Source organism: Sceloporus occidentalis, unplaced genomic scaffold, assembly GCF_023333645.1.
Source record: "Sceloporus occidentalis isolate IW3139 unplaced genomic scaffold, rSceOcc1.0.p SCAF_13, whole genome shotgun sequence".
Classification (NCBI taxonomy): domain Eukaryota; kingdom Metazoa; phylum Chordata; class Lepidosauria; order Squamata; family Phrynosomatidae; genus Sceloporus; species Sceloporus occidentalis.
This window is the reverse complement of record NW_028316993.1, coordinates 9,640,711-9,662,778: the sequence shown is the minus strand read 5'-3', so window position 1 is coordinate 9,662,778 and position 22,068 is coordinate 9,640,711. Positions and strand designations below refer to the sequence as shown.

The window sequence follows — 22,068 nt, the reverse complement described above, 5'->3', positions numbered from 1 at the left end:
TTGGGCAAGTCAGATTCTTCTCAGCCTCAGAGGAAGACAATGGCAAGAAGACCCCATGGGCCGCCATAAGTCAGAAATGGCTTGAAGGCACAACAGCAACAACAACAATGGCTGCGTTACTGAATGACTGAAAGAATCAAAACCCTCTACCATCTTTTTCAACAACCACAAAAGCCCTACCATGACTGCCCTCTCTCCCTCTGTTTTCCTTTCTCTCTTTTTCTTTTGATTCACCAGAAATATATCTTTGCCTCCCCCCCAGGCTTTGTCATAACAATTCTGCAACCCCCCTCCCATTTTCTTCAGTCCACTGTAACTTAAAACCTCAGTTGAGCATTTGGAACGACAGTTTAGACACCCCAAAGGGGAAGTTACCAAGGGAACACAAACACATGCATGTATGGATGATTTTCAACGTCTCACTCTGGAGTGCGAGAAATCTGGGAATTGAAAGAAAGTTCCATGGGAAGTATCAGAATTCTTATTGGAGAGGGGCAAAACCCTCATTTTAACCCCAATCCCATATTTACACCCCTCATGGTACCATGATCACAGCTTCTGTGCCTCCTGTCTGATTTCAGCACTGGTTTCCTTATAGGGATGTGGTGGCTTAGTGGTTAAGAGACCAATTCTGATGATCAGAAGGTTGGCAGTTCAAGGCCTGAGTGCTGCATGATGGGGTGAGCTCCTGTCACTAGCCCCAGCTTTTGCCAACCTAGCATTTTGAAAGCATGCAAATGCAAGTAGATAAATAGGTACCACTTTGGTGGGAAGGTAACAGAGTTTGGTGCAGTCATGCTGGCCACGTGACCACCAGAGTAATCCTCGGACAAAGCAACTACTGTATTCTCTGTTCTTTTCTACTGCACAGTATCTCAAATGAGCTGATTTCCAAAATGAGTTGACGGAGTGAAGTAAATGCAAAGCCTTTTACCAAAAGCTTTTATTGATTTTTGTAGTGTTTCAATTGGGTGCAGGCCAATGCACTGTTATGAAACTCCAGTTGCCCAAAGACTCAGAGTCTTTAACTAAGAAAGACTTAACTCTATGGTAGGGAACAGACACCTCTAGCTGTGGAATATGAAATGTTTAAGTAAAATATTAATGCTAGCTAATTTACATAAAAAGAACAACAATGCAAATTCAAAATATTGGGGTTATAGATCAAAGCTTTGGGAAGGTAACCTGGTGTCTATAGATGTTTGAGGTTACACCTCCAGTTAGCCCTAGCCAGCACTGCCTGTGGCTAGGGATTATGGGAGTTTCAATGCTAAATATCAGGTTGCACACCACTGTTTTATGCTATGTACGCTCTCAGTGGGGTTTGTTTTTCAGCCTATAGAGCATTAGTTTTGGGAGGCAGTTGCTTTCAGATGGACAAGAGAAATTATGTTGTATTTGGGAGACCAGGTGCCTGCCCTTCCCTAGGGACACATTAAGGCAGCAAGTACTTCTCTGATGATCCATTCCAGAAGGCAGGCCTAATGGTGGTGAGTTTCCAAAGGCTGATATTAATTCTTTTCTTCAATAGGAGTGGATTTTAAAGCGAGCTAAAAAACAAACAAACAACCCAAAATGAAATAAAAGAATTCAGTTTGATGCATATCAACCAGTTGCATTTCACACCTCCAGGAGAAACAATAAAGCTATATTTAATTGTGGGTCAGGATGAAAAATTCCAAAATGGATGCAAGCACTTGGTTGGATCCAGATTTAGATCTTTCACACTGTACAAATATAGTATTTTGATACCAATTTAAATGTAGGTGCTCCATCCAATGGAATCCAGTGATTTAGTGATTTAGAATTTTCTGAACCTCACCAAACTACAAAACTCAGGTTTCTGTTGGATGTGGCCTGGCAGTTAAAGGGATACCAAAGTGTAATAATTGTATAGCATGGAAGAGATTATAGTCATAAGTGGCATAAATCAGCTGAAATTTATGAGACTTAAATTAGTCATGATTTATCTGTCTCATTGACTTCACTGGGTCTATCCAAAGCTTGGCTAAGTCAGGATCCAACCTGCTTTCTGTTAGGTAGGTGCACATCCTATTAATTCCTCTTGACAGTTCATAGAAAATGGTACCAAAAATTCTGGAACTCTGGAAGTTGTAGTTATTGAGACAGCATGTCACACAGAGAAACAGACATGACTCTCCCTTTGAAACTACAAGTTCTAGAATTTCCTGTATAATTTTTCTCTCTTCGTTCTGGAGAAATGACCACAACCTTCCGGTTCAGAATGCTACCTATTCTATTCTTCTTTGAATAGCTACAACTAGTTTCACAACACTTGCATGTCTACTAAAGAGGGGAAACCATTTGTCTCAACATCTTTGAACATGAACTACAATTTATCCTCAGTCTCTCCCATAACTGATACAGGTTTGCAACTGAGTGTTGGTGCAAGGGTATAAGAAAGGGATGCAGCAGCAGATAATGTGGGCAGTAGAAACCTACCTTCTTAACTAGCAATAGCATGTACATTTCTATACTGCTTATCAGTAAACTCAGCACTCTCTAAGTGGTTTACAATATGTAAGCCAATTGACCCCAACAGGCTAGGTACTTATTTTACCGACCTACAATTTCTATCATTTCTGTCTTCAAATAATAATAATAATAATAATAATAATAATAATAAATTTATAACCCGCCTCTCCCCAAAGGATCGAGGAGGGTAACATACCATTTTGTGTTGCTGTAGTGACATTCCAGCGGCTAATGACCTCTGTAATGGTATGTGCTACCCTGCCATTAGGTAGCTGCAGGTCATCTGAGCCATTACCGTTGAAGTTCCCACACGATTTGGATACTTTGTTGGCTAGTGTCCCACTGATTACCACTGTTAGGTCTCCTTTAGAACTGTAGAGAATTCGTACATCTGATCCGTGTGACACTGTCACCACGTTCTGGGCCACACTCAGTGATATCTCCTTTGAAGGTTGCACTGGGAGATGCGCTGGATGTCCATTCACCTAAAAAAAATGCAAAGTTGCAAGTCACCCCAAAATATCAACAGCTAGGTTTATTCATTTATTTATTTGGTAGGGTGAAGAGGAAAAAAGATAAGCAGATGTAGAGATTATAAAGACATTATAAGGTTGTGAAGGTCACTCTGGAAGGTGTATGGTTGCTGAAATGAAGGATTGGATCCAGATTTAGTTCTGTCTAGATCTAGAAATCAGTGTGACTTAACACAGGAATTTATTGCATGCAAAAATAAAGCGACTTAAAAATAAAGCATAACCTTAGATTGGATACATCAATGTCATCAACATGATTCTAACTTCTAACTTCATTCTCTTTTATAGCTGAGAAGGATGTTGCTTAGTTAGCAAAATTTCTATTTGCAAACATAAAATGGTAAAGCAGAAAGAAATACAATTGCCCCTCCAAGTTGAGATCCATGGACTTGGAAATTCACGGAGGGGTGACTGCCATTAACATGAAGGGGCGCGTGCCCATGGCATGCACCCCGCATGCATGTGCCCCGTTCAAGCCTATATGCACACTTTTTGGAACTTGTGGGGAGTCCAGAACAGATCCAAGGGCCAACTGATACAGAAAGTGATAAGGTAGGAGCAGGTAGGTAGACATTAGTTCTGTCAATGTCTGCTCTCAACTTCTTACCGAGACTGTGTTATCCTGCTTTACTAGCACAATAAACTTGTGGAAGTAGACTGTGACAGCGACAACAATGGGTGTAGGGCATTGGGGGCACTTGTGCAACTGTACCACCACCCGGAACCAAGATTTAGACTTGGCATTGTTGAGTGCAGAGATCTCATAGGACCCTTCAAGAGGAACCTTTCCAGAGACACCATCGTAAGAGGTGAAGATATGTCCATGAGCGATGGTGCAGTGTCCTTCTTTTCGAACACAACTCCACTTGGCATTACTCAAGACACAGGCTTCTCCAGCAGCACAAGGGAGTGGTGTGCACACTACCCGGCCTTGGAGTTGACAGGTGCATTGTTCTCTGCAATTGGCTGTGATCACCTTTACACCAACCTGTCAGTAAAAAAAGAACAACAGTTGAGTTCGAAATGCTGGCATGACTAGATATTGAGAGACTTAAACAAGGTCAGCAATGTTTGCAGCATATAAAGTTAAATGAGTTCACATCTTATTTTATAACTACAGTTATTTTTGAAATCCACATTTTTTTTTGACAATGTACAGCTGTCACTTGCCTTAAACCATGTACCCTTGTGGAAGCACCGGCATTGGCTAATAGGCGCACAATGGTACCCTGCCAAAAAATAACCCTTATTGCATTGACAGCCTTCAGCACAGTAATTGGGACACTTGGTGATGCTGGTTACTTCTTTGCATCTGCTGGGACAAGCTTTGGTGCAGAGTTCATAGTGACTGTTGGCTGGGCATTTCATAGCTGCAAGGAAGAGTGAAGGATAATTATTATTACATAATAGGAGTACAGAGAAATCTGTTTTATAGAAATACAGCTTTAGACAATCAGCAACTTCAGCTTGGTATTGATTACAACCAGATATTTCATCCACTTCATTCTTCTCTCGTGGGCCAAGGCTCAACTACAGTATAAGGCAGCAGTCAAGAGCTCTGTCTTATGCCAGGAAGTCAAAACTGAGAAATGGCAAAAGTCAGAGCTGAGGAATCTGATAAAACACACACCAAGAAGATGCTATTCAGGAAGACAGTCAGCCTAAATAGGACTTTATAGTTTTGTCTAGGAGGGCATAATGGCCAGCCTGACTTGATGAGATGAGTCCAGATCCTGAGGTTACTGCATTTCCTTGGGAAAGGTATATCTGCATCTGGATATCTTAGTGAACCATGGGTCCCAATGGTCTCTTCCTCTTCTTACATCACTTGGCCTAATTCTTTTAGTGTGACCAAGAGAATGTGAACACATTAAAAAAAATTGTAAATGTAAATGTTGCTCAATGTCTCACTCTCTGTAATGTTGGAAATTTGAGGACTGTAGGACAATTTCACTGGGGGGGCACTCAGAATTCATATTTAGGGGGCAAAATTCTTATCTGGGGGCAATGCCCCTATTTCACATACATCCTTGGGGACCCTTTCCTTGAAATATTGGCTCGGTAACACTACTTACGGCATAATTTTGCTGTCCTCCAGGGCTGTATCTGAATACCAGCAGCTTGGCAAGCAGTGACATAGCCATGGATAGCTCGACAGAGGATAACAGGGTTCCCTCTTGCCTTGCAGAGATCATGCACACAATTGTTGAAGAAGACTGAGGGGTTGATAGTGGAATAACAGGCACTGAAAGGACCATATTTTGCCTGCAATATGCCACACTGGGTCGTGTGTACATAGCTGGATTTCTGGCTCGTTTGGCAAGACCCACAGATCGAAGCAGCACAGTCCTCTGTACAGGCTGCCTGGAGCCCATCGACTTTCCAAGCAGCTGCAAAGGCTGAGATGCTCAAGGCTGGCTGGCCACTGGGCAGGAAGAGGTCATCTCGGGGTCTGCCATTATAATTGCCACACAGGCCACACATCTGGCCATGATAAACCGCAGGCACTTTGATGATTAGATGGTAGAGTTGGTCAAAGGAGACAAATAAGCCGAAGTCTGTCTGAACCACAACGTTGTCACCATGGTAGTATGCCCACATACCATCAGCCTCCAGTCGGAAAGGTAAGAAGGTGGTTGCTCCATTTACCTGTGGCAATGGAAATTGGATGTTAGCAGAAATCAAAGAAGCACATAGCGCTAGAGGTTAGCCTCTCTTCTGATTTGTCCAAAGAAGGACCACCTCCTCCCTCATTAGATTGCACTGTCTTCTCTGGATGCATAAGGGGGATTACTGGTGGCTGCTGGAGATGGAGCTACACACATTAGGTCCCGGTTGCTGTTGTGCATCTGGGTGAGGGATGTTGTGTAAAGAAGCACAAGATCTCCCCTTCTGCAGTGTCCTCCAAAATGATACATAGGGATTACCAGGGGCCATGACATCTTATGCTATCAAGAGGATTCTAACTTGCAGAATCATCTTGGCCAACATGGCTAGTGGCCAAAAAGGTATCTCTTCCAAGCTCTGATATAATTTCATTTTGTGTTGTTGCCTAGTGGACTGTAGTTATCAATTTTTGGTCCTTTTATACATGAACTTGGCACCTGAACGTGACATTTCAGTAGGGCCCAGTATTGCAATCAAACCTGGGTTGACCTCCTTGTCCTGGATGCCTTTTGTGAAGGACAAAATGCTGCCATCCCTTGTCAACCACAGAAGACAACTGGACTTATAGGTCAGTATTGGTAATGGGATATGTCCTTTACCATGCCTTAGGGCAGTAGGCTGTCTCTGGGAGCATAGAGCAGTCTGAATGACACACTAGGGATTGTAATAGGCCAGTTATTTCATTCTCAAAGGAAGCTACAAGTAATCTTAGCAATATTCTTCCACTTTTTCAATGTTCTTTCTTTCCAAAGAAATAATGTCTTTGAAAACTGGACAGTTTTGGACATACTGTGTGCAAAATTCATTCATAGGGTTTTGTGTGTATGTGCATTTGTGTGTGCTCATAAAGCAGCATATTTTATGCTAGAAACAGCATTTGCTCTGAAGAAAATATTATTTTGTGCAGAAATACGATTTCCTGTGCAGAAAATGTTGTCACCGAGGACCTACTGTATGCAAAATTCGTACATAGTTTTTGTGTGTGCAGAAAACAGCATTTTGCAGCTTCCAGTACAGAGAGTGTTGTCTTCTGACTAAAAGCTTGTGTGCAAATATCACAAACTGTGAAGTGTCTCATCAGTCCTAAATTCTCCTGACACATGGAAACTTTTCCTGACACTTTTCCCTGCCATTAAAAATATTTTCAGTTCTTCTTTCCTCCCCTATGACACATAGAGATCTGTCCTTTGACAGAAGGCAAGGGTCATAGGGGGTCAGTGAGAACAACCAAAGGTTTGCCACTGCTGCAGTGGATTCAGTTGTCCCATTCTGCCAAATTAAAATCTTCAGGACTTTGCAGGAAAGGCTTTGGCATAATGATGACCGTAACTCACTATCCATTTATCGGTTGTATTGTGCTAATCTAATCATGTTTCTCTGTATATCAATTGTCTATCTATCATCTATCTCTCTATCATATCTATCTATCTATCTATCTATCTATCTATCTATCTATCTATCTATCTATCTCACGTCTTTATACCAGGGATAATCATGACAGGGATGCTGAGAGGAACAAAAATAGCTGGGAAGCTGCATAGAAGCCCCCTCCCCAGCTATTTATGTGGTTCCTGCTGTCTCCTGTTGCTGCCAGCACCACTGAAAAATTGTGCCACCATGAAATGAAGGCACTTCGTCAGCAAAAAACAAACTCTGTTTTCATACCTCTCCTTCTCTGTCTGTCACATTGGTATGGCTCTATGGTGTCCAGGGGCCATCTGACATCCTTCAGCCCTGCAGCATGCTTTTGCTGATTTTCACTGATGGTGTATCCCCTCATAGGTTCTGTGGGGACAATGTGTCTCCCCATTCCCCAATACTGTCCAATCTATTTTACACCCACCTTATTGCTGTAGGTATTTCCCTCTATTTCTCTATCCATCTAATAACAACTGCCCTCTAAACAAAACACTTCATTCCTCATGTCCCTCCAGTCCACAAAGTCTTACCAAGATGATGCCTCTCTTTTCTCGTAAGATGGAGATTGTGTTGTGATAGGCTATGATCGACACAACTTTTGTTACAGAGACCTTGCCTTTGGACCTCCTCTCATTCTCCACATTGACAGAGAAAGATGCAACAGAACTCTTGCGTGTGCAGCTCTTAGCCAGAGTGTATGAGCAGTTGCTTTGGAGATCAAATGTGGATCCATCAAAAGTGATGTAGTGTGGGTCACCAGCAACATGGCATGTCCCACTGCTCTTGGAACCAAGTGAACGACACTTCTGGACACCATTCACCACACGACACTCTTCATTAGGACCACATGAAGAACGGTGACAGTCCATGATACCACCCACTTGGCAAATACATCGCTCCTTGCAGAATCCGTTGAGGTAGAAAGACTCACCCGCCTTGTAGTAGAACCCTTGATGGACACAGCCACACTGAGAGATGGGAACACACTGGTTGCCACTCAAGACAAAACCTTCATTGCACTCACACCCCTCATGGCACTTAGTAGTGCAGAGCACTGGGTTAAAGAGGCTGCGACATGTTACAGGGCAGCTGCTGGCACAAACTTTATAATGGCTGTTTGCTGGGCAGTCAGGCTCTGGAGAGACACAAGAAGACATGGGCAGCATGAGTGAACCCTTTGGCCCAACCTTGATCTCTAAATCATGAGTGAACAAATTGTGGTTCTCCTGATATTCTCCATTATCTCTCACTATTAATTATGCAGACTAGGGCCAAAGGGAGGTGCAACCCAACAATAAGTACAAATTGCTCACTCCCATTCTATATATACTTTATTATTATTATTATTATTATTATTATTATTATTATTATTATTATTATTATATACAGTTCTCTTAATAACCTCACCCTAAATCTTTTCTTATTCCATTGACATAATAAGAAGATGCACACATTTCAGATGGTCTCATACATGCTTCATGGTCATTCAAATCTTCCTGCTCCTGAAAATAGTATTATATAAGGAACCATGTTGATCCATCAGCATCTTGTTTCCCACAGCCCACAACCAAATGCCAACATGCAGGACATGGCAAAATGGGTTCTTTCTCATTGTTGGACTCTTTATTATCATGTTGCCTCTAAGCCTGGAGGTTGCTTCTAACCATTTTGATTAATGCTAGTCATAGACTGATTTATCCAGCATGAACAATTGTCTAATTTTCTTCTAAAATTATCTTAATGAGCAACTGCAAACACAACAGGGTAATCTTAATACCATAAACTGGGGGCAAGCAGAGGGTAGATCAAGATTTACAAGCTTTCTAAGGCATTTCTAGCAGATCAGCAAAGATTTCTGGCTGCCAGGCTGCTAAGATGAGCAAAATTTGGGGTAAAGAGGAATGCCCACCTATGTAAAAGGATGGAGAACTTAACTCATTTCTGGTACTCAAAAACAAGTAGCCCTTACATTTGGAAAGTGTTCAAAAGCCCCCTGCATTTTCTTTTTTAAAAAGTGCATCTTTTGTTCCTGTCTGTGATCTTTGGATTCTACTAAAAAAATATCAAAATAAATCCCAGAAGCTGTATATATGTCTCAATCTGTGATAAAGTAATTATATGCTATATAAGGAAGCAATCCTTTCATCCGTTTTAAACCAGCCTGGATGAGTTCTAATACAGGTGGAGAGAGGAAAACATCTCTTGATTCCATCATTGGAAAACCTACAGACCTACAAAAGGTGTTGAATGACAACTTCTAATCATATCTGACAGCTGAGACTGATGGGAGTTGGAGTCCAATAATATTTGGAGAACCTTTGTCTTACTTTCATCCTTTATCCTGTGGTGGGCAACCACAGAGGGGGCAGAGGCCAAGTCCTATTTGGAAGCTTAGAGATCATTGGGGAGATGGCAATAGCAATAGCAAGTATATTTCTATACCGCTTATCAGCGCACTTAAGCACTCCCTAAGCAGTTTACAAAGTGTAAGCCAATTGCCCCCAACAATCTGGATACTCATTTTAGCCACCTCCTTGGAAGGATGCAATTGCAAACCTGAGTCGAGCTTGAGCCCTTTTGTTGGTACTGAACTCGCAACCTTATGGTTTGTGAGTGAGTGGCTGCAATACAGGCATTTAACCACTGCGCCACCAGGGCTGGCAGTAAACATGTTTTAAGCCTGTTTTGCCTATGTTTGCGTAATTCAGTATGGAAAAAATTAATTGGGAAGCATTTGGGGAACTTTAAGGACTGCATTTTGGGGCCTGAAGGTAATGTACAGATCACACTTGGCCCATCCCTGCTCTCTCCTCTTTCACAGTTAAATGAAATAATCAGTTTGCTTCTCTACCACCCCTATATTTAAAAAAAACCCACTAAAACAAAAAAATCCTGACTGACGAAACCTGGCAGGAATTAGAAGTTAGTTTACTATAAACTTCTCAACCAAGAACTTACTGCAGAGATTGGTGGATCTCCATTTATCAACTGTGACACCAGCTTCGTGGCATGCTGCAGCATAGGAAGAGAGGATGTGACAGATGACATTCTTGTTGCCCTTATTGGAGCAATAGTCAAAGACACAGTCTTTGAAGTACATTTCAGGTGGCACCTTGTTGTAGCACCTTCTGAAGGGCCCTTGCTTGTGTAATAGGATGCCACATTCATTATTTGTCCTCTGCAAGTGCTCCATATTCTGAAAGTCTGGGCAGGCCTCCTTCTTCTTCTCAATACAGCCTGGGATGTCTCGAAGCTTCCAGCTTCTTCCAAAAGTTCCCGGATTAGTTGTTAAACTTCTATTTTGTTGCAACATATCATCATCTGCCCGTCCGTTGAAATTGCCACATAAGCCGCACAGGTTGTTCCTATAGGTTCCTGGTACTGTGAGGCGGATATTATTCTTCCCATCAAATGTGACAGTTAAGCCAAAATCAGTCGTGATCACAGTATCCCAGCCCTGATGATACAGGGAGATTTTGTCATATTCAATGTTATACGGCAGGTTGATCAATAGTCCATTCAGCTGGGGGGAAAAACGGAGAGGTTGGGTGGATGGATGACCTAAAATAACCTTTTCATGGTACCGATTTGAGCTGTAAATGTTCATAAATTGCATTCTTATAGGCAAGAAAGAATAATTTAACATTTTTCTCCTATTGTCTCTGCAGGAAACCTATTTTCTATGCAGAAAAAGCTATTTCCTTTGCAAAACAAAACAAAACAAAATAGCATGCACATTTTTAATCCAGAAGTCCTGAACTGTGAAGATGTTCACCCATCTAGGATTATCTTCTTCAGAGTGTGCTGACACTAAAGAAACCAATTTTCAACCCATTTTGAATATTTATAAAATCTTTCCATCACTACTACAGATTTGGAACATAGACATTGTTTGTCCCAGAAAGTGAAGAGAGCAGAGCTGGGTAGGCATCAATTCACTCCATCCTGAAAATGAATTGGGCCTATAGTGGCCATGTATCCTTCTCCCCCAAGGATAGTTCTCTCTCTTTGAAGGCTTGTCAAAAGTGAGTCCTTTCTTTGAAGACCTGTCCTGCCCAAGTCTGGTTTGAAAATAAAGAACATAGGAATGGAGAAGCATGAAAAGAAGACTTGCATTATGAAACCAAGAATCAGAACAAGCTCTAGGCTAAACCCAGGGTTATTATCAGGAAGAATGTAAAAACACATTCTATGTAGCCAAAAAGAAAGGTCATTGGATGACAGATGAAACTTCAAGTGCTTAAGCAAAGGTAAGAAGGAGAAGTAAAAGATGTCAGAAATTGGGTTAGAATACTAAATGTAACAATTCAGTGACTGGTTCCTAGAGAGAAAAAGGATTATTTATGGAAAGAAGTTTTGGAGTAAAAGAAGACTACAAAAAGACTGAATGAGAGATCATCCCCCAAAGGTAAGAGAAATAAAAGGAAAATTTAAACCAAGTGTAGGAAGCAGAGCAGAATTAAAAACTGTAGAGGAATTTGAGCTCGGTTTAAGAAACAAAGCAGGAGAGTCACTGAAAGAGGTTTGTGACAGTCTATTCAACGTAAATAGCTTCTTCATACAACCAGAGAGGAGATCTGGACATCATCATGTTGGTTGACACAAAAATCGAACAGATTACACACTAGCTTACAGAAGATGGAGAAGCTAGATTCTTTTGGCAAAAACAAGACAAGACTCGGACTGTAGCACAGACCATGAATGACTAAGATTCAAAATTAGAATAAACCTGAATGACACCAAATCAATCATCATATCAAAATATGATCTGAATAACATTCCAATATGCCTTATGAGGAAAGACTTAGGAAGATGGGTATGTTTAGCTTGGAAAAGAGATGGTTAATAGGTGATATGATAGCCCTGATAAGTATTTGAGGCGTGTCACATTGAGGATGGAGCAAGCTTGTTTTCTGCTGTTTCAAAGACTAGAACATGGAACAATGGATGCAAGCTATAGGAAAAAAGATTCCACCTCAACATTCGGAGGAACCTCCTGACAGTAAGGGCTGTTCAACAGTGGAACACACTCCCTTGTAGTGTAGTGGAGTCTCCTTCTTTGCAGGTCTTGAAGCAGAGGCTGGATGGCCATCTGTCAGAGATGCTTTGATTGTGAGTTCCTGCATGGGGTTGGACTGGATGGCCCTTGTGGTCTCTTCCAACTCTATGATTCTATGAGCTCCTATAGTTTTATCACTCACCAAGACTTGGCTATGGCTGACTGTGACTTTCATCCCATAGACCTTGATCTCAATGACTTTGGAGGATGAAGGATTCTTGAGTCCTTGCCTGTCATTCTGAACCAGGACTTGGAAGTGAGTCAGGTTGGCTCTGCTGTACTGACAGAGTTCAGCCATACGGTAAACACAAGTCCCATAGAAGTCATAGCGCAAACCATCAAAGGTGATGTAATGTAATTGGCCCAGAGTGGTGCAGGTCCCATAAAAGGTGGGATGACATTTTCTAATGCCATTGACCACATCGCATCCCTCTGTCTCCCTGCAACGGGACCCATGGCAGACCACGGTCTTGTCTTGTGCCCTGCACATGCACTGATGGTGGCATTGGCTGTCACCCCAGAAATGCTCATTGGGTGCATAGAGCTGACCATGATAGATACAGCCACATTGTTCTTTGGTAATGCATTTGCCACCATCCAGTACATAGCCTGGCTTGCATTGGCAGGTCTCCACACAGGGCAGTTTGCAATTCTTTGGAACATCAGGGTTGGTGCAGGTGGCAGGACAGGCTGAGCCACAGGGCATGTACTGACTGTAGTCAGGACAAGTCATGGCTGAAAAGAGAAGGACAAAGGAAGTCAGCAGCAGATAGTATTCTCAAACAAACCCTTATCTTTCCTTTAAAACAATCTTCCCTAATTTTTCTCCAGCTAAAATTACTATCATTTCCAGCCAGCATAGGAAGCTGTTTTGGGATGATGAGAATTGTAATCCAACATAGCCTTCCCATAATACACATAAAGGTTTTAAACCAATATCACCATCACCACCGCCATCATCATCAATTTGTTTTTATTGATATAATGAAATATTGAAGTTTATGGTACACAGACCAACAGTTCTTTCCCTGGAAGAAAACAGTGACTGTTAATCAGTTTTGTAGGGATGCAAGTCTTTGCTAATTTTCTTCTCTAAGGAAGCAGTCAATAATTTTAACATGTTTATTGGTCATGAGATTGGAAGGAGGAGGCAACTTGGAAGTACAGTATGAAAGTACCCTCCTCCAAATGTCTTCATTGTATTTCTAGCTTGACCCCTACTTCCATGAATTCCCTCCTGTACTCACGGCAGCCAGCATGTTTCCTCCAGTCAGCAATTTTTACCCCTTCTCTTTGGCAGGCATCAGCATAAGTCTTTAATGCTCGGCACAAGATCTGCTTGTAGCCATCAAAGGTACATAAATCAATCACACAGTCATTCAAATAGGGTTTGGGATCAATCACGGTATGGCACTGTCGGAAGGGGCCACCGATGTGTTTAGTGATCATGCCGCAAAAGGTCTCTGTGCTGTATCTGCTCACCAGCTCTGGAGTACAACGCATACATTTGCCATGGCAGCCATGACTACAGGCACGGTCCCCATCTTCCACCTTCCAACTCTTGCCAAATTCCACAGCACTGGTGGCCAAGCCTCCCGAGGATGTAGTAAAGTCATCATTAGCATTCCCATTGTAATTGCCACAGAGGCCACAGACGTGGTTCCGAAAAGCTGGAGTGACCTTCACCACAAAGTAATAGTTCCAGTCATAGTAAACCTCCAGGCCAAACTGTGTTCTGATTACCAGTTGGTCTCCTTGTTGATACAGTGAGAGTTTCCCATCATGCAAAGTAAGGGGCAGGCGGGAACGTAGTTGGTTGACCTAGATGTGGCAGAAGATGATGAAGAATATTATTTGATGAGATAATTCTGTGAATGAACTGCACTGAAATGATAATGGCGCATTGGGGTGGGGCACTTATGGCCTAGGACTGCATGTGGCCCATGGGCTAATTTCAAAACGCACTGCAAGTAATTGGTTTAGGTCTCTGTAAGAGTTATCTTTTGCATACTCAGCATCCTGCCACATGAGGAGGAGGCAGGAAAGAGAGTCAGGTTTGCCTACTTTGGGCTCTTTCCCTGTCCATTGCTGTCTTCAGTCCTATTAAAGCTTGGAAAAGTGTGTTCTGTTCTGTTTTGTTTTTTAGTTCAGCAGCCATAATGATTAGCATGGGAATTGGCCACAGCTTCAAAAGTCACTTTTCCAAGCTATTTACAACAAGCACACAACCTGCAGCAGACTGCTGTCAAGGGAATGCAGATCTTCACATGGAAAGGGGCTTGACATGGAGGAAAAAACCCTCCAGCCATGAGTGCACCAATGCTACATAATTATAGCAATTCTGATATCCCTTTAACTGCTAAAATTTCAACCATGAATTCCTGGAATTTGTAATCTGATAACCGACTTACAATTCTGCAGTAGTCTCCCCTGAGTTATAGCATTAGAGGTCTCTGGTAGAGGATTCTGAAAATGCTTGCTAAACTTCAAATCCCAGGACCTCATAGGATGAAATCATGGCAAATCCAGTGGTATCAAAATGCTGTAACTGTAGTGTGAATACACCTCATGTCTAGTGAGTTCAAATTTTCCTTTCAGAGTATAAAACAGCCAAAAACTTTGTACCTTTGTTTACTTAGCTAAAATAGCACCGACCATGTATAATAGGTGAAAAACTGTGCCCCTCTAGAGGTTGTTGGGCAGCAAGCCCCATTGCCTCTAGCCACCATAGTCAACAGGGAGGGATTGTGGCAGAGGTGTAGCTATAGGGGATGGGGCAGGCAAAAGGATATTATATGAATTCTCTCTCCTCAAATGGAATTGCCTTTCAGTCCCCACATTGGTAACATTGCACTGAGAAATATAGTTTAAGCATCCAAAGAAAAAGGGCAGCCAAAGTTATAAAGGGAATCCAAACACAGCAAACAGAAGTGTTCGAAGTTTGAACAATTTTCAGTGGCTCAGTCTCTGCAATGTGAGAAATTGGGGATCGAGGTGAAATTTCACTGGGAACACAATTCTGTTTTTTGGGGGAAAGGGGGAATGCTTTGAGAAAAAAACATGAAAAGGAGAAACCTTCAAAGAGCCCAATGATGACTGAACAGGCTCAGTGGCCATGAAATGCTGACTACAGGTCAACATTTGAAGGGGGAAAAAATAAGCAGAAGGGAGAGAGAATGGAACAACTGGCTCATGAATGCCAGCACTGCTATTACAAATACGACTGGTATTACTATTACAATGGCAACAAATATTGACCCATTGGTTAAGCAAACTAAGCAAACAGTACTTTCACACCAACAGTAACAAGACAGAGAAATGGATTCTTACTCTGACAAGGCCATATTCATGCATGACCATGGTGATGTTGTAATTGTAGACCGCGATGGTGACCTGGCTGATGAGAGAAAATGGGGAGTTCTTCTGGCTCTTGGTGAAGATGTGGAAGAACGGTAGCTGAGAATTGGGCTTGCAAGTCTTAACCACTGTGTACGTGCAGGTACCTTGAAAATCATAACTGTGTCCATCAAAGGTGTGATAATGGGGCTGACCAGAGGCCCAGCACGTAGGTTGGATGGGCAAACCTGGAACACATTTGGGTGAGCCATCCACAATTTTGCAGACAGTTTCTTTTCTGCACTGAATTTCATAGCATGATCGTACCATGGGTAGACATTTGGGCGAGCCTCCTACGACCTGACATGAAGTTCCCTTTTGACAGTGAGTGGTCTCACAGGAACCTGGCACAGGAACACACTGGGGCCAACCATTCACAATCTTACAGACAGTGCTGGGTCTGCAGCGGAATTGCTCACAGGCAAGTGGGATGGGCACACATTGTGGACTTCCATTAACAAGCTGGCATACAGTTCCTACATTGCAAAGTACAGAAGCACAAGGTGTTGGTAATGATGCTGGAACACATGTTGGCCAGCCATGTATAATTTGGCATACTGTTCCCTGTTGACAGTGAAATTTGTCACAGGTAGATGGAGTAGATCTACAGGTTGGTACGCCACTGATGATCTCACAAATACTGCCTTCTTTGCAATGTGACTTGTCACAGGAGGGTATCAAATGGTTTGAGATGGGGACACACTGGGGCCAACCAGAAACCATTTGACATGCAGTCCCTCTGTTGCAGGTCACATTTCTACAGGAGGATGGAATGGGAACACATTGAGGCCAACCATTTATGATGTGACAAATTGTTCCAACTTTGCATTGGATCTGGTCACAAAAAAGGGAGATGGGAATACAGGTTGGTTTTCCTTCATGTATCTCACACTGTGTTCCTACATTGCAAGTGGCCCTTTCACAAGAGACTGGGATGGGAGCATGAATGCGAGCATGAATGGGAATGGGAACACACTGAGGCCAGCCGTTATTGATATGACAAATTGTTCCAGCATTACAGGGAAATTTGTCACATGAAGGTGAGATGGGAAGACATGTGGGCTTCCCATTGTATATCTCACATTTTGTCCCTACCTTACAAGTGACTCTTTCACAGGACGTTGGGCTGAGAGTGGGAGTATGAACAGGGAGAGGAACAGGAATGGGGACACATCTGGGCCAACCATTACTGATTTCACAAACTTTTCCAGCTTTACAGGGGAATTTGTCACAGGAAGGTGATATGAGAAGACATGTGGGCTTCCCATTGTACATTTCACACTTGGTCCCTACATTGCAAGTGACCTTTTCACAGGAGGCTGGGCTGAGAGTGGGTTTAGGAACAGGGAGAGGAACAGGAATGGGGATACATCTGGGCCAACCATTACTGATTTCACAAACTGTTCCAGCTTTACAGGGGAATTTGTCACAGGAAGGTGAGATGGGAAGACATGTGGGCTTCCCATTGTATATCTCACATTTGGTCCCTACCTTACAAGTGACCCTTTCACAGGAGGCTGGGCTGAGAGTGGGAGTACGAACAGGGAGAGGAACAGGAATGGGGACACATCTGGGCCAACCGTTACTGATTTCACAAACTGTTCCAGCTTTACAGGGGAATTTGTCACAGGAAGGTGAGATGGGAAGACATGTGGGCTTCCCATTGTATATCTCACATTTGGTCCCTACCTTACAAGTGACCCTTTCACAGGAGGCTGGGCTGAGAGTGGGAGTACGAACAGAGAGAGGAACAGGAATGGGGACACATCTGGGCCAACCGTTACTGATTTCACAAACTGTTCCAGCTTTACAGGGGAATTTGTCACAGGAAGGCGAGATGGGAAGACATGTGGGCTTCCCATTGTATATCTCACACTTGGTGCCCACATTACAGTTGACCTTTTCACATGAGATTGGTGTAGGAACGGAAACACATTTAGGCCAGCCATTACTGATTTCACAAACTGTCCCTTCCTTACATTGGAACTTATCACAGGAAGGTGAGACAGGAATACATTTTGGTCCTCCATTATATATCTCACACTTGGTCCCCACACTGCAGCTAACTTTTTCACAGGAACTTGGGACAGGATGACATTCGGCCCTGCCACCAACCATTTTACAAAGAGTTCCTTGTTTGCACTGGATTTTCTCACAGGAATCTTGGATAGGAACACACATGGGCCAGTCCTCAATAATTTCACAAATGGTCCCATCTTTACATCCTATTTTGTCACAGGAAGGTGGGATAGGTACACACTGAGTTCTGCTACCAATCATTTTACAATTTGTCCCATCTGTGCATTGGATTTTGTCACAGGATCGTTGGACTGGAGTGCACTGGGGCCAACCTTCAACAATTTCACAAGTTGTCCCTACTTTGCAAAAAATGTGTTCACAGGAGGGAGGAACTGAAACACATTTAGGCTGGCCATTCACCATTTGACATATGGTTCCCACTTTACACTGCAACTTGTCACACGTAGAAGGGATGAGAACACATCTGGGCCAACCATCAACGATTTTGCAAGCAGTCCCCTGGGCACACTCTACTTTCTGACATGAAGATGGCAAAGGCACACAAGTAGGCCATCCATGCACTACTTCACAGATGGTTCCCTCTCGGCACTTATATCTTTCACAGGAAAGTGGGAAGGGTGTGCATGTTGGCGTTCCATTTACCATTTCACACACTGTCTCCTTTTTGCAAACAATGGATGCACAAGATGCTGGTGGATTTGGAACGCAGGTTGGCCAGCCATTTACCATGTTACATACTGTCCCCACTTTGCATTCAAATTTCTTGCAGGTAATTGGGATAGGCACACACCTAGGCCACTCATTCTCCATTTCACAGACAGTCCCTGCTGCACACTGGATTCTGTCACAGGATGTTATGGCAGGAACACACTTAGGGACACCATTAGTGATCTCACAGATGGTTCCTTCTTTGCAGTGGATCGTGAGGCAGGAAGGTGGAATGGGCACACATACAGGCTTACCATTTAGTATCTTACACACAGCCCCCTGTTTGCAATGAACTGTGTCACAAGACAGTGGGACTGGTAGACACTTGGGCAAGCCATTTACAGTCTTGCATTCAGTGCCAGCTTCACAATTTAACCTCTCACAGGATGTCCTGGGGATGCATGTGGGCCATCCATCAACAATATCACACACAGTCCCAAGTTTGCATTCCATATGCAGGCAGGACAGTGGCAAGGAGACACACTTGGGATGACCACCAACCACCTCACACACGGTTCCTTTTTCACACAAGAAGGTGCCACACGATGCTGGTAGTGGGACACATTTGGGATGGCCATGAACAATCTTGCATGCAGAGTCATTTTTGCATCGTATTGCGTGGCAGGAAGGCTGGTTGGGCACACATTGGGGCCAGCCATTAATGAGTTTACATGTTGTTCCTGGGTTGCATCTAGTGGTTTGGCAGGACATAGGTGCTGGGATACATTGAGGCCAATTGTTAATGATCCCACAGGTAGTGCCTTCTTTGCACTGGACAGCAGCACATGTCCTTGGTGCTGGTACACATTTAGGAAAGCCATCTGCCGTATCACATATTGTGCCTTCTCGACATTGGATATGATGACAAGATGGTGTATAGGATACACATCTGGGCAGGCCGTTAATTGTTTCACATAGTGCCCCCTCATGGCACTGGATAGTACTGCAGGACTGAGGTTCTGGGATGCACTGTGGCTGATTGTGAGTAACCTTGCAGATGTACCCCTTTCTACAACTTGTGTTGCTGCAGGGATTGGGATCAAGGCTCACTGGAGGCACAGTTGCTAGAAAACAAACACATTACTGATGAGAAATGGTCAAACAATCAGTACAAATATACCTCAGAAGGCCCACAAACGCATGAAGGTGAAGAGAAAATAATAGACTATGTGAAAATTCTTGTTCCTCATGATCAGTCATTTCTGTAAATGAAAGTTGTGGATTATTACATTGACATTCATCTCCTGAGTTTTCAACTTGCTTCTGGAGGTGGCACTGTCTGGGATAATGCTAATGCCATGTGCAGGTGGCAGCAAGGATGCACAGTTGTATATATAATATAGGAGAAAATAATGATGTGAAATAGACATATACATATTAATGTTATCTAAAACCAAATTCCAAGATGATGACAATAAAGGAAAATTGTTCCCCAACTATTATATGGTGCAGAGATCTGGGGGTATAATAGTGCTCCCAATTTGGAAACTGTTCAATATACAAGATGATACTGGCAGAAGCTGCTCCCATGAGTGTCAATAGTTGGGTTTTTTGGTGATTTTATTTTTTACCCTGGCATGCTTTCCTGTTTTGTGTGGGTGTGCTATAAAATTCTGGGAAACTATCTCTAATTCTCTGAAGAGATAGCTAAGCCATGAGGAGCATACTTACTACACAGAAGAGCAAGCCAGGTCAACAGAAGTAACATTATGGTAGCCTTCCAGTCTGGAAAGAAGAAGAAGAAATTGAATTACGTTGACCACTCAGTTTCAGTTTCTAAATGTTTCTCTAAATTCCATCTACATTTTCTTCCCATTCTTGATTTGTATCTGCTTGTGAGATGTTGGGTTTTTTGTCCTTTTCTTTTGGCCATTTTCATATACTGCCATTCTTTCCTAACTGCAGGCTTGACATCCATGGATTCGTGTATCTGCAGACGGTCCCACTCTATTCTCCTCAATGGTGGCATGTACATGTGGCTGTGCCAGTGCTGTTGCATGTCTGTCATGCCACCGCTGAGAAGAACAGAACTTGAGGTCCTGCTTTTTTGCCATCTACCTGGGTGGTGGTGGTGTCCAGAACAGAACCCCCATTAAGGGCCATTCATCCTCTTTTAAAAACCCCCCAAAGAAGGAGACTCCACTACACTCCGAGGGAGTGTGTTACATTGCGAACAGCTCTCACTGACAGGACGTTCCTCCTAATGTTTAGGTGGAATCTCTTTTCCTGTTGCTTGAATCCATTGTTTCTGGGTCCTATTCTCTGGAGCAGCAGAAAACAAGCTTGCTCCATCCTCAATATGCCACCACGTCAAATACTTAAACAAGGCTATCATACCTTAACCATCGCTTCTCCAGGCTAAACGTACCCAGCTCCCTAAGTCTCTCCTTATAGCCCATGGTATCCAGACCATTCACCATTTTGGTTACTTTCCTTTTTGAACTGTGGTGCCAGAACTGTACATGGTATTCCAGAAGAAAAGTAGCCCATTGAACCAATGGATTTGCCTATCCTTGCCCTAAAATGACAGGAACAATTTGCCTCTTTGAGTGGCTTTAAGATACAGGGGGGATGAATTTGTGTTTCTACTTACCAAATATAGACTGCTCAAGCTATAGGTAAACTGGAAGGCACTAGAGTGCCCAAATCCACACTTTTGATAATATTGTGATCCAGTTTGCAACTAAAAAGAAAAGGAAAAGTGTTTATATCTAGAAGATTCATCCACATAAAGTGGATATGTTTTTAATCCTGTTCAGATTATTTTATGCTTTTAATCTGGAATACTTTAAAATGGTTTAGATTGGTTGTATATCACATAGAGATCTCATAATAAAGGACAGGATATAAATTGATAAATAAATCCATATATAAACCTTTTACTGAGCCAGTGGAGTATAGTAGTTGGAATGCTGGGCTAGGATTCAGGAAGACCAGGGTTCAAATCCATGCTCAGCCAATGAAACCCACTATGTGGCCTTGGCCAAGTCACATTCTGTCAGCCTCAGAGGAAGGCCAAGAGGACAGGAACATTTTAGGATTGCCATGAAACAACTTAAAGGCATACACTAACAACAATAAATACAATATTGTGGAAGGCAACACTTGCAAATAGTGCACACATTAGATACAGTGCTTCAAATATATACAGATTAGGAGAAACTGTGTAAAAAATGATATGAGTTTTCATTCTTTAGGAGGATAAATTTTGCTGTGTTTTTGCAAATGTGGGATGAAACAAACTTTCAGTAAGGAAAATGAGAAACTCAACAACAATTCTTACCAGGACATTAACACTGAACCAAGCCTAGTGCATTTACCTATGGGGCAAGGGGAGCACATGGCTATAGGGGAAGACAGTCTACCCTTCTGTCTTTTCCACCTTCCTCTATTCTTGTAAAAATCTATGAAAGAGTGAAATGAACTAGAGCACATTGTAAGAAGCTTTTTGGTCCAGTGGAGAAAGTGGTTTTGAGTGGGGAGAGACCTTAAAAGAAACGTTCAATCAAGAGGAAGTGTAAGTAGCTACATGAAGTGTGTATGATATACTATATATAGTGCTACATGGTTTTCCTTGCATGTAAATAAATCTGCATATATTCTTTACCTTCATTAAAACAATGTATTTAAAAAGCAAACTGATTAAAATCAGGGTTGTGCAAACACTTAAAATAATTGTGAGCCAAATCATTCATTCTTATCAGGTGTTAATCAGACCTGAGCTTTCCGACTTTGAAAAATGGCCACCAA

General features: G+C 42.5%; 1 protein-coding gene across 1 annotated transcript; it reads right to left on the bottom strand.

Moving 5' to 3' along the window:
* Positions 1-1,524: 1,524 nt before the first annotated feature.
* Positions 1,525-20,026, bottom strand: LOC149304892 (alpha-tectorin-like). Its single transcript, XM_089479153.1, has 11 exons — positions 19,990-20,026; positions 15,505-19,382; positions 13,422-13,995; positions 12,317-12,909; positions 10,074-10,638; positions 7,646-8,250; positions 5,105-5,678; positions 4,200-4,399; positions 3,637-4,017; positions 2,693-2,981; positions 1,525-1,550 (listed from the first exon to the last, which is right to left on the bottom strand). The coding sequence occupies exons 1-11, from the start codon at positions 20,024-20,026 to the stop codon at positions 1,525-1,527; spliced, it is 7,722 nt and encodes a 2,573-aa protein (XP_089335279.1).
* Positions 20,027-22,068: the final 2,042 nt, after the last annotated feature.